Source organism: Sorex araneus, chromosome 2, assembly GCF_027595985.1.
Source record: "Sorex araneus isolate mSorAra2 chromosome 2, mSorAra2.pri, whole genome shotgun sequence".
Lineage (NCBI taxonomy): Eukaryota > Metazoa > Chordata > Mammalia > Eulipotyphla > Soricidae > Sorex > Sorex araneus.
Window position 1 is genome coordinate 127,012,711 of NC_073303.1, and position 17,051 is coordinate 127,029,761.

General features: G+C 50.3%; 1 protein-coding gene across 1 annotated transcript; it reads left to right on the forward strand.

Annotated features, from left to right (window-relative positions):
* Positions 1-71: 71 nt before the first annotated feature.
* On the forward strand, positions 72-10,398 carry RIDA (reactive intermediate imine deaminase A homolog). The gene is made up of 6 exons (XM_004619887.2): positions 72-279; positions 6,448-6,550; positions 7,382-7,436; positions 7,624-7,692; positions 8,674-8,729; positions 9,704-10,398. The coding sequence occupies exons 1-6, from the start codon at positions 215-217 to the stop codon at positions 9,758-9,760; spliced, it is 405 nt and encodes a 134-aa protein (XP_004619944.1). The 5' UTR covers positions 72-214; the 3' UTR covers positions 9,761-10,398.
* Positions 10,399-17,051: the final 6,653 nt, after the last annotated feature.

Here is a 17,051-nt window from a genome sequence, read left to right on the forward strand (position 1 = left end):
CCTCCACGTGGCGCGGGGTCGCGCGGAGACTACAAGTCCCAGAATGCCGAGCGCGAGGCGCGGCGATTACATAAGTCCCAGGATGCCGGGCGCGGCCGCCCCGGGGAGGACTCGTTTCCCCCTGTGACTGCAGCCCGGGTCGGGTCAGTCCTGCGATCGCGACTCGCGCGTGCGCTCGTTCTCCTTCTGGCGCTGCAGAGAAACCGGCTGAGCCATGACTTCCTTGATCAAGAAGGTGATCAGCACCAACAAGTCCTCAGCGGCTATTGGGCCCTACAGGTAACCCGAGGCTCTGGGCTGCAAGGTGCAGGGGCTCGGGCGGGCCTCGGGGGCCAACGCGGTCAGCAGCCTTCGGAGGCTGCAGGAAAGGGGGCCCGGGACAGGGGGGTCGTACCCGGGAGCCCCCCCACCGGGAGCCTCGCAGCCGGACGCTCGGTGCCCGGGCAGTGCTGCGGGGGCACGTCCAGGGGCTCCAGGGGCGCGTCCAGCTCAGCTCTCTGCCCCGGCTGCAGTCCTGCAGCCCCGAAGCATGTTTTAGCAAGTCCACCCTTCTTTTTTTTTTTTAACCAAATCTTTTTTTTTCTTTAAATTTGTTGGTTTATTTCTAAGCGCAGAATTTGAAATCTTTCGTTAATTAACACTGTACTGATTTTTTTCCCCAAAAAGCTCAAACCACGTTAATACCAGAGCGTGGAAAATAAAAGGGGAAAAATGGGCCTGAGGGACAGTACAGCAGGGAGGGCGGTCGCCTTGCACGTGGCCGACCCAGGTTCGATCCCCAGCATCCCATATGGTCTCTCGAGCACCGCCAGGAGTAACTCCTGAGCATCGCCCAGTGTGTCCCAAAACCCAAAAAATAAAGTAAGCAGATGGGGTGGGGGGACATATGTGACACCCCCCCAGCAGAAAAAAAAGAAATCAGTTTGGCCAGACAGTCTAGCAGGTAAGGTGCTGTCCTGGCACCAGGCTGACCAGTGTTCATTCCCGGCTCCCCATATGGTTCCTGGTGCAGCTAGGAGTGATCCTTGAGCACAGAGCCAGGAGTACGGGCTGAGCACCACAGGGAAATGAGGGGCCGCTGATTTGAGTCCAAAATTCAGGCACTCTTCGTGTGTGGCTGGCCCCAGTTCCATCCGTGCACTACACACGGTCCCCAAACACCACCAGCAGTGACTCTGAAGAGCTAGGGGTAAGCCTGTGAGCTGCAGTTCCCACAACAAAGCAAAAATACATGAAAGGGAAATGATGTGGGCGGGAGGCTGGGGAGTCTCTGAAGCAGGCTACTCCGTCCCTGCCCGCTGTTTGACCCACCCTCTCCCCAGACAGCCCTGGGGGGTTGGGGGAAATAGTAATGCCAGTTTGAGCACTACACCAAGAATCTTGTAGAGACAGACAAGGGTGCCCCATCCTTCCCCCCAGGTCAGCTGTTGAGGTCCCCAGGAACTGGTCCCCAACCTGAGTTTTGAGGGTAGCTGACAATTTGCTCTTTGCAGAAGGGAGGTGGGTTCGCTTGCCTTGACACAGTTGGGTTTTTTTTCTAGACTGCCTCCCTAGCTTGGGGTTTTCTGTGGAGAGCAAAAGTCTGTTATTACGGTGTTGTGGAGGGGACGGGACCTTGAACCTTTGCTTATCTCTGTACTTTCTTCTGGGGTTTATGTCCCTAAACTGTCCACCTGCAGGGGTCCAGCTGACACTGCACTGGCCACATTAGCATCCTGCTCTGGTTTGGCAGCTTGGCTGACTTGGCTGGTGACAGAGTAGGGGCCTCCCTCTCTGTACCTACCTGTTTCTGAAACTTTACAGACATACTCCGAAGAGGGAGACAAACAATGGGAAAGGGGCATTAAAAAAAAAATGACAGAGGGGCTGGAGTGATAGCATAGCGGGTAGGGCGTTTGCCTTGAATGCGGCCAACCCGGGTTCAAATCCCAGCATCCCATATGGTCCCCTGAGCACCTCCAGGAGTAATTCCTGAGTGCAGAGCCAGGAGTAACCCCTGTGCATCGCCAGGTGTGACCCAAAAACCAAAAAATAAAAAATAAAAAAAAAAATTTAAAAAAAATGACAGAGACCAGAGAGATAGTACAGCAGGCCTGAGGTCGATCCAAGCTCAGTCCCCACATGGCCCCCCGAGCACCACCAGGAGTGACCCCCTGAGCACATCTGGGTGTGGCCCAAAAGCAAAAATAAAAAAGTGGGGGTTTATGAGATTCTAGCTGGGCACAGCGAGTTGGCCCTGAGCCCCAGGCCGGCACCATGTTTGTGCAAAGTGATGGTTCCCTTGTTGAAATCTCTCTCCTCCAGAGCCAGAGCTGAAGGCCCCGGGAGAGGCGCCCAGTGATGCTGACTCAGCGCCAGGCACTGCTCAGGGCTGTTTGGGCACAAAGCTGGCGCTGTCCCTGTCCAAGGTCACACCACGGGGTGCCGGAATGTGTCCTGAGTCTGGGTGGCAGAGCTCACTCTTAATCAGTAACTCTGCCGACCCCTGCACCCAAGAATTGCCAGGGAGTGGAACAGGAAGCCATGTCCTCGCCGTGACAGCTTCTGCGTCTGACCTCGGCCTTGGGAAATGCTGGTTAAGAGCTGGGCTGTGAACCCGATTTTTCCTTTCCTTTTGGCTTTTTGGCCCCAACTTTCCTTTGAGACTGGAGAGATGGTACAGCACGTCGGGCATTTGCCTCGCACGCAGCTGCCTTGGGGCGGATCCCCGGCACCCCAGATGGTCCCCAAGCCCCATCATTAGTGATCTCAGAGCTCACAGCCCTAAGCACAGCCGGGTGGGGGGGTCAAAGCAGAAAAAAAAAATTCAACAAGAATTAATGTCCATCATCTTTTTGCTCTTGGCCTGATCCCTGCCCCTTCGTCATGGCCCTGGGCTGAGGGGAGAGCTCAGGGTCAGAACATTAGCCCATGCATCAGATGGCCCCACAGGTGTCGCCCTAACAAAAGTAAGACGGCAGAAGGCCAGTGCAGAGTACAATGGAGAGGACACTGACCTTGCACAAGGTTGACCAGTCAATCCCCGGCACCCCATAAGGCCCCCCAAGCACCGCCAGGAGTAATTTCTGAATACAGAGCCAGGCGCAAGTCCTGAGCACTGCTGGGTACAGCCCAAATTTTTTTTAATGAATTAAAAAAGAATAGAGTTCAAATGTGTTCTTGGTCTGGGAAAGCAAGCCTGGAAGTGATACGCCTGGTGGGCTAGGAAGTGGGTCAAGTGTCCTTATAAAGATGCCAGCAAGAGAGCAGGAACTGTCCAGGGAACAGCGATGCCCTCTGGGCTTTTGAACACCAAAGACCATCTGCTAGTTTTCGTCATTATATACTGGAGGGGACAAAAATTACACACTCCAACTCACTAGTTAAACCCTGATGGAAATGTGTCTTAAGAGTCATTTGGTGGGGCTGGAGCGATGGTACAGTGGGGAGAGCATTTGCCTTTTATGAGGCCAACCTGGGTCAGACCCCCAGCATCCCATATGGTCCCCCAGAGCACCGCCAGGAGTGATTCCTGAATGTAGTGGCAGGAGTAACCGTGAGCGTCGCCAGCTGTGGCTTAAAAAACAAAATCAAAACAAAAAAATTCCGGAGACCGGAGTTCTGTGCGTGGCATTTCTAACAAGTACTCATTCTGAAAATTCTGGGCCTTCTCCAAGAAGGTTAGACCTGCTGGACTTCAGCCCCTGTGGTGGCCGTTGTCACTAATTAGCTTATCAACTCAGCACTTTTCAGGGCTTCTCCAGGACAGAGCCTGCCCGTGGCCACATCATGTGACCCGTATGTGCCTTTCCCTTCTACCCCCAGACTGTCTGAAAACTCAGAGCGTTTCAAAGCCAGCAACTATGTGGCACGGTCCATGTGGGTAGACAGTTCTTACCACGGTGCTTTGGAAAGTGAAGTAGAATGATACACATTGAAATGTTCTGGAACCCAAGGGCTTGGCTGTGGATAGGATTCTTAGGCTCCGGAAGTATCAACTCGGATTATTTTTGTGAAAGAGGCCTTTTTATGACCTGTGAGATATACCTCGCATAGCTCACATCATCTGCCAAGTCCAGCACTTAGCCTTTATTTGTTGGATATTGAGCCAGTGTTTGTGGACTGCCAGGGTTTTTGATCAAAGAAATCGCATATGGGCTTAGACTCGGCTGCCAAGCGGGGGCGGTTGAAGGTACCCCAGAGGGCTGGGGTATCCTAATTCTCTGGAGGACACAGACTGCTTGCTGAAGTTGCAGTTCAATGTGTGACAAGCTTACACATTAACACGCTCCGGGGTTGTCCATTGGTGGACCACGTTGAAAGCCAACGAGTGGAGAATCCCCAGACTCTCAACATTTTTAACAAGTGACTTAATGCCACAGAATTGAAAACCTCAAAAATGGTTGGAATGGTCAGTGTCTCCCCCCACCCCAGCCCGGCTGGGGTGGTCCTGACAGTCCTCAGCACCGCATCCCCTCACCCTAGCACTGACCCATCAGCCCTGTCAGCTGAGTGTCACCGAACAAAACAAAGGTGAATGATCTGTTCTGTTTTACCACCATTTACACAGAGGGGTTTGCTTTATCCAAAACCAAACGAAGGCCCTTGAAAATTGATTTGTTGGGTCCTTTGCAGATCTTAGTGCTGTTCTCTTTATCTGTGATTTTATCCTGATTCTGTAACGTAGCGTCCTCACCACAGAATTCCCCAGAAGCCACTTTGCAGCAATGCACCAGCCCTCAAGGACCTCAGAGGAATGACATTTCCACAGGAAGATGCCTTCTCCTCAGGGGTCTTGGTGTAGAGTTTGCCGAGGTGTAAGTGACACTAGAATCCACCCTCTTTCCATGAGGGTTCCCTGAGCTTTGCACCCTAGCCACAAACATAGCCCCATCTGTCAGCTACCTCCTCCTCGCTGTTACTCAGCCTTCTCTGAAACTTTGTATACCTGAAGTCAGCCTTTAGCCAAAACTATTGTTTCAGTAGGGATGTTTAAGTGGTTTTCTTTTTGGTTGCAACAAAGAACTTTCTGAAGACTTATTTATCATCTTTGCATTCATCACTTCTCTTGCGTGTCTGCTAAGGAAAAAATAAAAATTATTTATTTAAAAGAAAGAGAACACACACAAAAAAAAGTCACTGAATTAGAGAGAGAGAGAGAGAGAGAGAGAGAGAGAGAGAGAGAGAGAGAGAGAGAGAGAGAGAGAGAGAGAGAGAATGTGGCCAAGACTTGTACCCAGAGCCTCACACATACCAGGCAAATGCTGTTCTGCCGAGCTGCATCGCCAACTATAAATGTATGCATTTGCTTTTTTTTGGGGGGGTCACAGCCGGCAATACTCAGGGGTTGCTCCTGGCTCTGCATTTCAAGAATTACTCCTGGCGGTGCTTGGAAACCATATGGGATGCCGGGGATCAATCAAACCCAGGGTGGCCGTGTGCAAGGCCTTCCCCGCTGTACTATCGCTCCAGCCCATGTAAATATATGCATTTGTAAGAAACTGCCAAACTAGGTTCCAAATGGCTGTAGCATTTGGCATTTCTACCAGCGGTGTCTTTGGGTTCTACCCTTATGCTCCCCACCCACGCCCAGGGCATGTCCTGGTAATACCTGGCTATGGTTCGGGTTTGCATCTCTAATATTGATGATGACAGAGCCAGCTCCTCCTGGGTCTCCTGTGAATTACCTGTTCCTCCCGTACGCCCACTTTTTTATTGGGTTGTCTTCAGACTATTGCGTTTTACGATATTTTTTTCTTTTTCATTTTTGGGTCACGCCCGGTTTTTGGGTCATGCTCAGGGCTTACTCCTGGCTCTGTGCTCAGGGGGTCACTCCTGCTAGGGTGCAGGGTGGCCTCAAACCCCAGTTGGCCTCATGCAGGCAAGTGCCCTCCCTGTTGTACTGTCTCTCCAGCTCCAAAAATTCTTTATAGATTCTAGATAACAATCTTTGAGTTCATAAGCTCAAAGCTTTTAGCAAAAGAATGTTTTGCAGATATTGCTTCTCAGGCTATGGCTTGCCTTTATTTCCTTAAATAGGTCCTTTGGGGCCAGGGAGACAGTTCAAAGGGCACATACCAGGGCCAGAGATATTACAGTGGGTAGGGCATTTGCCTTGCACACAGCCGACCCGGGTTCAATCCCTGGCATCCCATATGGTCCCCCAAGCACCACCAGGAGTAATTCCTGAGTACAGAGCCAGGAGTAACCCCTGAGCATTGATGGATACGGCCCCCCAAAAAAGGGGGGTCACATACCTCACATATAGAAGGCCTGGGCTGGATCCTGACATCACGGGTGTAACCTAAATCCATACCAATAACTAAAAATGGCCTGAAATCCGCATGAGTTTGTCACTTACATGCCTCTGCTCAGGCACACCAGGCTTCGGACCGTGTGTATCTGAGCAGAGACCCTCAGGCTGTAGCTTCCTATGTTCCTCTCACTACGGGTTTCTGTTCTCTGCAGTCAAGCAGTGCTGGCCGACAGGACCCTTTACATTTCTGGACAGGTGGGCATGGACCCTTCTGGCCAACTGGTGCCCGGAGGCGTGGTGGCAGAGGCTAAACAGGTAAGTCCCTTCGCAGCGTTCTGCAGTATTGAGAGCTTCCTGGCATAGCTGGTCACTGGTCATTACTTATTGCACAACTCAAGACAGTTTTATGTCCACAGAAACCTAGAAATTTGGGGGCAGAGCAATAGTGCAGCGGATAGGTTGTTTGTCTTGCACAAGCCTGACCCAAGTCCAATCCCTGGCATCCCATGTGGTCCCCCAAGCCGCACCAGGAGTGAGCCCTGAGCCCAGAGCCAGGAAGAAGCCCTGAGCATCGCCAGGGGTGGCCCAAAACCAAAACCTAGGGGCTAGAAAGAGTACAGAGTTACGGCACTTTTCTTGCAGACAGCCGACCTGGGTTCAATCCCCAGCATCTCAGACGGACCCCTGAGCACCACCAGGAATGATCAGTCCTGAGCACAGAGCCAAGAGTAAGCTCTGAGCAATGCACTTAGACCCAAACAACCCTCCAAAAATAATAAGAATCAAATGGAACCTTGTTTAGTGTTCCCGAGCTCATCCTTATTCTGACGCAGAACTGGGAACCCCGTGAGGGATTCTGACTGGGGTGTAAGGGTCGTTGGCTAAGAGCTTCACAGGTCAGCAGGGAGAAAAGACACTGAGTCTCTCTCCCCATAAGGAAAGGGCCAATGTGACCATGTTACAGGATTCACACGTTCTGTCACTGGGAACTACAGAGGAGTCCTCGTGGGCAGGTGGCCTGGGAAGTGTCAGATGTCCTTGAGACAAAGACCTTTCCTGGGGCATAAAGCATTCGGAGGTGGGGGGACGTCCTTAAGCCACCCACACTCTAATCCCATGTCTGATGTCTTCCTGCCGTGCTTCCAGGCCCTGACCAACATAGGCGAGATCCTGAAAGCCGCGGGCTGTGACTACACCAACGGTGAGCAGCTGGCCCCAGGTCGTGCCAGAACTCCATGGCTGTCTCAAGTGGTTCTCATTTGAGTCCCGTTTCCATCACGTCGGTCGCCGGGCCGCACGCTGGGGTGGTCTTTTTTTTTTTTTTCTGTATGTGATGGTTGGGCTGCCACCAGATGCCTGAACCTAATGCCAGGGTGTGTTTCTTCCAGTGGTGAAGACCACCGTCTTGCTGGCCGACATCAACGACTTCAATACTGTCAACGAGGTCTACAAGCAGTGTGAGTAGCTCGGCCGCACTCCTCGTTCCCGTTGTAGAGAGAACCGAGAGGGTCTGGAGAGATAGCACGGGGTGTCGGGCCCTTGCCTTAACTGTTGCCAGTCGGATTCAGTCCCCAGCACCCACTCTGGTCCCCTGAGAACCACCAGGGGTCAGTCCTGAGCACAGAGCCTATAATAGTCCCTGAGCCCTGTGAGACGTGACCCTAAATAAATTTTTTAGAATTTGAAAGCTGGGCTCGGAGCAATAGTACAGCTGGTAGGGCCACTTTCCTTGCACGGAAATCTGTATTTGATCCATGGCACCCCCTAGGGTCCCCCAAGCCCACCAGGAGTGATCTCTGAGCACAGAGCCAGGAACAAAAACAAAAAATAATTTTTAAAGTCAGACCCCCCCGACCCAAGGTGTAACTCACCAAGAGAACAATTCCTTTGCATGTAGGAGGCCCCAGTTTTAGGCCCTGACAACACACACAAACGTGCACATACACACACACACACACACACACACACACACACACACACACACACACACCCCCAAATAAAACAACACACACAGGTTAAATGAGGTCAAAGTGTCAATGTGTGTTTTCTTTCTTTTTCCAAAAACCTGAGACATTTCTGAGAGTATAGAATTTGAAGTGATGTGGCAGTGTTTTGTCAAGCAAATACAAACATGAGCAGCTTTTTTCCAACGTTGCTGGTACCTGAGAGCTGATCTTTTTTTTCTTTTTTTTTTTTTTTCCTTTTGGGTCACACCTGGCTCTGCACTCAGGAATTACTCCTGACGGTGCTCAGGGGACCATATGGGATGCTGGGATTGGAACCCAGGTTGGCCGGGTACAAGGCAAATGCCTTACCCACTTTGCTATCACTCCAGCCCCCTGAGAGCTGATCTTTGAGGCACTTCCCCTTGTCCTATCTGGTCTGAAGGGTTGGTGTACTGTCAAAAAAAGACTAAAACGAAATTTCTTACAATGCAGTTTTCAAGAGCAACTTTCCTGCAAGAGCTGCTTACCAGGTGGCCGCTTTGCCCAGAGTGAGTACCTTTCAGAACCTTTCGGGGGCCAGGGACACTGCCTCCGGGTCTACGCTGTTAGCTGACCACCACAGCTGAAGCACCAGGGGAAAAGGTTATAATATATATATATTATATATATTATATATATATATGAAATAATCCCTGATTTCCAAGAATTTAAAATCTAAAAGGCCACACTCAACATGATGTGCATGTGGGGGGGGGGGGAATTGATGAATTTAAGGCATTTTAAAGCCTTGTCTTCACAATGAAAGCCACACGTAAATGTGACCAAATGAGTCCTTAAACTGAGGGAACGTAGTGGGCCAGAGGAGAGGGCACTTCCCTTGCATCCTGCTGACCCCTGACTGAATCCCTGGCACCACGTATGATCCCCTGAGCACACGGCCAGGAGTAGTCCCTGAGCACTGCCAGGTGTGGCCTGGAAATGCAAAGAAACCTGTGAGAGAAAGTGAAATAAGCCAGTGAGTCGTTTTCAAATTTCGTCAGTCTCGTTCTGGGCAAAGGCTTTGAGCTCTGACGTAAGACATTTGACTTGTCCGTTGTACAATAAAAAAGACCCAGATCTTCCATGGGAAACTGATCTCAAAAGCCATGGTGGCCATTTCCAACCCCGTCTGACTTGGGGGTCCTGATCCTCCCCTCTGCGTGTCCCTCAGGCTCACAGCTGTCCTCCCCTGAAGAAGGGCCCTGAGTGATATCCAGCATGGCCCTCCCGTGAGGCCTCTTCATGCATCTGTTGGTTGCCCCTTGGGAGTCTCGGCACCAGCAGCTGAGGCAGGTGGTGCCGTGGGAAGGACTCGGGGCTGGGCTGGAGCCCACGGAGCATGTGTCTAGGCCGGGCTCGTTCCTGTCCTCAGCTGAGGAGAGTGGAGTCTGACAGACTGGCCGTGGGGGGGCTGCTCCTTGCCCGCCTTCTTGGCGCACGTCTGTCCAGTGACCTGAGCTTGGCTCTGTTGTGTCCCCTCCAGGGAAGCCGGGTAGAGATCGAAGCCATCGCCCTCCTGGGCCCCCTCACCACAGCATGACTAAGCGGCCCCAGTGTCCTCTAGCCCGAGGCCTCGTGCCGTTTCCAAATCAACACCTTAATTTTCACCACTAATCTCCGAACCAGGAAGAGTGGCCATCTGCCATTCTGACGGGAAATACCACGTGATTGAATCGGAGTGAATGAAGGTTAGGTGAGGAATCCCGTCACGGAGGCCTCAAATCACACCCGAGACACTCGCCACATCGCCACTCGGATCAAGAAGAGCAAAGGCACAAGCAGGAAAGACGCATGCCTGCTCCGGAAGTGACAGAGATGACGCTTAATCCGATTAATTCCTACTCCTCTCACTAAGTGGACTTTTTACACTTGTGTCTGATTTTGCTTTGATTTAAACAAAATCCAGGTATTCAGGTTTGACTGCAGCAAAAGAGAAATAATTGTGCCAACACTTTACATAGGTCGTATTTTTCTAATGGAAATAAAATAAGTATTCAGATTAATTCCTCTTCAGCCAATAATGTGAACTTTTTTTCAGGTCAAGTATGATTTTGCTTGGATTTAAGTGAAATTCAGGTATTCAACTTTGATTGCAGTAAAGGAGAAATAATTGGACCAACATTTTATATAGATAATACTTTTCTAATGGAAATAAAATAGATACCAGATTTTCCTTGGCGTGACTTGTTCCCTCATTGTTTTTTATTAGCAGTTCAATTGATACACTAAAGCACACTGTTGAATTAGTGGGGAAACATGAAGGTGCAACTCCACCTGCTTTTTCCGGAAACTTCTTCCTGCTAACTTGTTACAGTTTGTTTGTTGGGGCACACACCTAGCAATGCTCAGGGCACGGAGCCCAGGGAACCATGGGGATGGAACCTTTGTCAGCCACGTGCATGGCAGGCACCCCACCCACTGCACGCTCTCTCAGACCCCTTGACTTCTGTTCATTTTGGTATGGTTGTAACCAGACTGCACATAACCGTTTTGAGTTGTTCTTTCAAGTCCTCACATTTTTCGGAGAATTGTTTCATGAGGAACTCCTGAGTGTTGAGTCTAACAGAGAGGTGCGTTGGCAGAAAGATGAACACGCCCTTCCCCGACATACCCATGTGAAAGGGCACGGAGCTGCTGAGGTTTGACGCCTGGTGTACTAGAGCATCTCGACTTGCTGACATAAATGGAACTTGGTTCGCTGCTCTGCAGATCAGTTTTGTTTTTGTGTGAGGGGCGGCATACCCAGCTCAGGGGTTATTCCTGGCAGTGCTGGGGGACCAGATGGGGTGCCTGGGATCGGACCCCGGTCGGCCACATATAAGGCAAGCACCCTCCCCACTGGACTATGGCTCCGGCCCTAGCCCTACAGACCTACAGATTTCTTTCTGAAGCATCTTCCCCATCTGAGTCGTAGAGCACAGGCCTTATATGGGGAAGGCCCGGGCTCAGTGCCAGCATGCACATATACACAAAGATCTTCCAGCACACCAAGGCCCCGTGACTGGATAATCCCTTTATGTCCCTTTATTTTATAGGGCTCTCTGTCTCTCTCCCTCCTACCCCTCTCTCCCCCGCTCTCTCTCTCCTTCCTAATTAGAACTATTTCCTTCCGAACATCTGCTGTCTACATAAAGACTTCTCTTTTATTTCAAAACCACCGGCCTGCTCTTCAGTGTGGAGATCCTTCTGTGCTAAACGCTTCTTCTCAGAAAGTAGCATGGAACGGCGACCCTCCCCCGCCTCGCTCCTGAACACACATACTGTTTCTGCTGATTTTAGATGTGGCCTGCTCATGTGAAGAGTTCAGCCCAAAGATGATATCAAAGCAGTTAACAACTTATAGAGCTGGAGACAGAGAGCACAGTTTTAAACTGAAAAAAGCCACTGGCCTTGCATGTGGCTCACCCAGGTTTGATCCCCGCACCCATATGATCTCCCTTCCTGATAGGCTGCAGTAGGGAGTGAGCACTGAATGGGTAAGTCAGGATCACGCAGCAGCATTTCAGATGTTTTGCTAAAGCAAGACAGTGTAACTCTAAAGGGCTGAGCCCAGGGCTGGAGCAATAGCACAGCAGGTAGGGCGTTTGGGCGTTTGCCTTGTACATGGCTGACCCAGGTTTGATTCCCAGCATCCCATATGGTTCCCTGAGCACCACCAGGAGTAATTCCTGAGTGCAGAGCCAGGAGTAATCCCTGTGCAATGCCGGGTGTGACCCAAAAAGCGAAAAAATAAAGGGCTGAGCCCAAACCCTCCCCACCGTTTATTAGGTTCACGGCCTTGGGGAAAGTCAGCTGTAGCTTCATTACTTAAGAGACAAAAACCTGCCATGAGGATAAAGAAAGACCTGACTGCATATCTCACACCTTCCACAAATGTTACTTCCTAGAGGTTAAAGCTCTTAAATTGAAAACCATATATTGACAAACATAAACAATGCTCTTCAGGATACACACCAATCAGATGTCTTCTAGGATTTGACAAAATAAATGGGACAACATCACTGTATCACTGTCATCCCATTGCTCATCGATTTGCTCGAGTGGGCACCAGTAATGTCTCCATTGTGAGACTTGATGTTACTGTTTTTGGCATATTGAATACGCCACGGGTAACTTGCCAGGCTCTGCTATGCAGGCGAGATATCTTGGTAGCTTGCTGGACTCTCCAAGAGGGGTGGAAGAATCGAACCTGGGTTGGCCGCATGCTAGGCAAATGCCTTACCCGCTGTTCTATCACTCCAGCCCACAGACAAATGCCAAAGGGAAAAAAAAAACATAATAGCTAAAAAGTGGAACTCAGGTGTCCACCGATTGGCAAAGTGATAAGTATTATCTATCCACACAAGGATTTTATTTGGTAATAAAAGGAAATTATAGGAACCAGAGACAAAGTTCAATGATAAAGTCAAACAAACAATGCAGGCAAACAAACATACAAGCCCACATTCACTCTTAGGGACCCATGATGACTCAATGACAAGATCACCTGCCTGCAAGCATTTATCAGATGAGGTTGCCAGTTCGATATCTGCCACCACTTCATGTGACCAAGTATGATACCAGCATATCGGCTGTTTGGGAAATCCAAAGTACCACAGCGAAAATGATCAATCTCTTGCAAGTACTGCAACAAGTATACAAGCCTCACAATCAAGTATGGCAAATACCACAGCCAAGAAACAACCCTCTGGCAAACACCACAAAATAAATGGGGCAACACTACCTCCAATTCACAGGTCTTGCACGATGAAAGCTGGAATAACAGTCCCCTCCACCGCACCAGGCCGACTCACTTGCCTCACTTGCCAGCTCTGCTCTCCAGATCCGAAAGCCAAGCCCCACAATTAATGGACATGCAGGTCTCTAGGGCCCCCTCAGGAGCGGGACGGGCGAGACCCCATCCTGCCCCACCAGCTGTACCTGCACCACCCCCCCATCAATGTGGCTGCACTAGCAGCCCAATTCCTCTTTGTAATCTCTGCAGAGACACCAAACCTCGAAAATTCCAGGTACACACCAGTTTTGGGGCCAGGAACTCTGGGGCCTTCTCAGAGTGGGGGTGGGCATCTCTCCTACCCCAACCCTATGCTTCTGGAAGCCTGGCCGCCAAGCCCACCTCCCACAGCTGCAGTCAACTCCTGGTCCCATTCTGTTGATCTTGAATAGAAGATCTGATCTCCAAATTAAAATATTTAAAGCTTAATGCATGACCTAGCATTAACTGAATTGTAAATCTCAGTACCTCAAATAATACTAAAATTAATTATTTGAATGTTTAAAGCAGAGGCCCGGAGTACAGCGGGTAGGACATCTACCTTGCATGTGACAGACCTGGATTTGATCCCCACAGTCCCATATGGTCCCCAAGCAGTGTCAGGGGTAATTCCTGAGTGCAGAGCCAGGAGTAACCCCTGAGCATCGCCGGGTGTAGCTTCAAAAGCAAAAATTTAAAGCAGAGCCAGAGAGATAGTAGTAAAGTGAGTTAGGTGCTCACATACAACCCAGGTTTGATCCCTGGCACCACATATGATCCCCTAACCCCTGTCAGGACTGATCCCTGAGCACAGAGCCAGGAGTAAGCCCTGAGAACCACTAGGTGTGGTCCCAAAAAAACAAACTATAGCAGTCTAAATATAGAGATAAAGCAGAATAGTATCTGACACAGAGCTGATAAGAACAGATGCTTTCTGTCACATGGTAAGAAAGGAACTATCCAGCCCCAGGAAACAGGCGGCACTTCAGTGAGTGGGTGGTGCTAAGGAGAGGAAGCCACAGCCCGCATTGCCCCATGTGGGTGCCAGAAAGATGCTCAGAAGACAGCACAGGCTACGGGCTCCAACCCCAGTACCACATCCTGTCATGCAAGACATGAGCTGGGAGTAGCCTCCGAGCACTGCTAGGTGAGACCCGAAATCAAACAAGGGAGAGTATCATGCTGAGTGAAATGCGTCAAAAGGAGAGGAGCAGATATCGAATCACTGCATTCATTTGTGGTATATAACAAATATATAGTACAAGACTAATATTTAAGACCAGGGAAAACAAGAGCTAGGAGGACGGGTCAATGGCTGGGATCTACCACAGGTGTGGGCGGAGGGTAGGGGAGATAGAGAAGGGACCAGTATGACAGTAATAGCTGGGAATGATCACGCTGGATAAGAACTGTGTTAAAAGTAGGTAAAAGAATATACATGATAGATAGGCTCTTCGCCCAGATGTGATCCGAGCGGCCACACATATGTGGCCCCTCTGGTGCTGAACGACCATGATCCCAAAGGCCATCTAACTTCCTTCAGCACCAGCAGCTTCTTGCAGAAATGCCTCCAGACTGTGAACTAAGCCATGGCCCCATGCCGCCCCAGGAGGGGAAAGGTTTTTCTCTCTTGGCTTTTCCTTTCCTGGGGGCAGTGTGGGTGCCATCGTATAAGGCCCACTAAACAGAGGTACGAGCTTGCAATGATGCGATTTTTGGCAGAAATTTCCCTGGACTTAGTTACTAAAATACAGAAATCCAAAACCTCATGTCTCTTCATTCTCAGCAAGGGAAAGCGAATTATCAAATGCTGCCTTTTCAGCAGGTTCGATTTGGGGGGGAAAATTCCAAATAATAATAGTGAATTTTATGTTGAAATATTGACTGTAATCAAAGTAAAGAGAAAGTAAAGTGAAAATTATCAGCTACACAGACAGGAGGTGGGGGTGGGGTGGGAGGTATACTGGGGTTCTTGGTGGTGGAACATGTGCTCTGGTGAAGGGATGGGTGTTTGAGCATTGTATGACTGAGTCTTAAGCCTGAAATCTTTGTAACTTTTCACATGGTGATACAATAAATTTTTTAAAAAGAATATACATGATAATCTTTCAGTATCTGTATTGTGGACCACAATTCCCAAACCGAGAGAGAGAGAGAGAGAGAGAGAGAGAGAGAGAGAGAGATTGGGGAGGGCGTGGGGATGATGGGAGGGAACCTGGGGACACCGGTGCTGGGAAACGTACACTGGGGGAGGGACGGGTGTTGGAACACTCTATGACTCAGATCAGAAGCAGTTAGTAAGGGTCTACCTTGCAGTGATCCGATAAGTAAATTTTAATTAATTAATTAAAAACTAAAGACTAAAATCAAACAGGGAAAGGGCGACAACTCTCCAATGTGCTGGAAGAGGCTGCATATGCTTCCAGAGCAGGGCTGCCGGGGGGCGAGCAGAGACGGAGCAGGCTGGCAGAGTGCAGCCGTGTGTCGGGCCAGTGATAGGCACACCACGGGGCACTGTGTCCATGCCCACAGAAGGGACAACACCCCAAACTGTGTCAGCAGGAGACTTTCCTCCACACGGTGACACTGGTGTGTGGCCATAAAGCCACACCCCGGCATGAGCCACCTGTGGTATGCAGCGACGGCAGCATCTTCAGTGGCAGTCGTGAGGGGGCAGGGGAGAGAGCCCGCCCAGGCCACGTCTCAGAGGAACTTGGTACCACTGAGCCTCCCCAGGCAGACGGGTCCAGGCTGAGAACTCACAGGCCTTCTTGGAACAGGGGCGGGCAGGGACACCCTCCAACACAGAAACTGCCCAGCTCCACAGCTGGGCCCCGTGGAACTGCCAAGACACCGGGTGGTTCCAGCAACACGGCTCCTGGACCCAGACATTTCAGAATTTCAGCCCAGTAGGATCACAGCAAATCTGATACAAACTTATTTGTTTGGGGTCCAGAGTGATAATAATAATATGGTGGGGCGTGTGTTTGCTTGCATCTGCCGACCTGAGTTCCACCCCTGGCACCCCATGTGATCCCCAGAGGCCGCCAGGAGTGATCCTGGAATGCAGAGCCGGGAGGAAGCTCTGAGCACATTGGGTGTGGCCCCAAAACCAAAACAAAATAAAAATAATCAGTATTACCTAGTTTTGAATTTTAGTAGAATACTCTATTTATGGACTGGAGCAATAGCACAGTGGGTAGGACGCTTGCCTTGCACTCCCCAGGTTCGATTCCTCTGCCGCTCTCGGAGAGCCTGGCAAGCTACCAAGAGTATCCCTCCCGCAAGGCAGAGCCTGGCAAGCGTATTCGATATGCCAAAAACAGTAACAACAAGCCTCACAATGGAGACATTACTGGTGCCCGCTAGAGCAAATTGATGAACAATGGGATGACAGTGCTACAGACAGTGCTGCTCTATTTCTGGACCAGAGTGATAGAATGGGAGGTAGGGCGCTTGCCTTGCATGAGGCTGAATCACGTGATCCCTGGCATCTCCTCGGGTCCCCTGAGTACAGCCAGGAGTAAGCCCTGAGCACCACCAAGTGTGGCCCAAACAAAACAAAATACCATTTTTATAACAAACCAAAAAATACCCTATTTGTCTGAGTTGTTTTCACTCCCCATGGTGGCTTTAAATTTGTTAGACATTTCCTTCCAACACTTAGTGGTGCGAAGAACAGAGACCTCTCAGCACTGGTGAGAAAATGTCTCTGGCTGAAGTCCTGTGACGCTCAGGTCCCGACCCTCCACCTCAGAGAAAACCAGTATCCTCAACTGCACATCCAGCATTTCTTCTTCTCTCACCTGGAGCTGAGATTCTGCTTGTCTTGATTTAGGGGCCATACCCAGCCGTGCTCAGGACTTACTCCTGGCTCTAGGTTTGAGGATCACTCCTGGCAGTGTCCGGGGACCATATGCGGTGCTGGGGATGAAACTGGGGTGAGCCACATGCAAGGTGAGCACCTCCCCCCCTCCGCCTCTCCCTCCAGCCCTGTGTCATGTATGTGTGAATCACTAACTAAAACATCGGTTGCATTGAAGATGCATGCTGAAAGTAGACTAAAGACCAGACATGA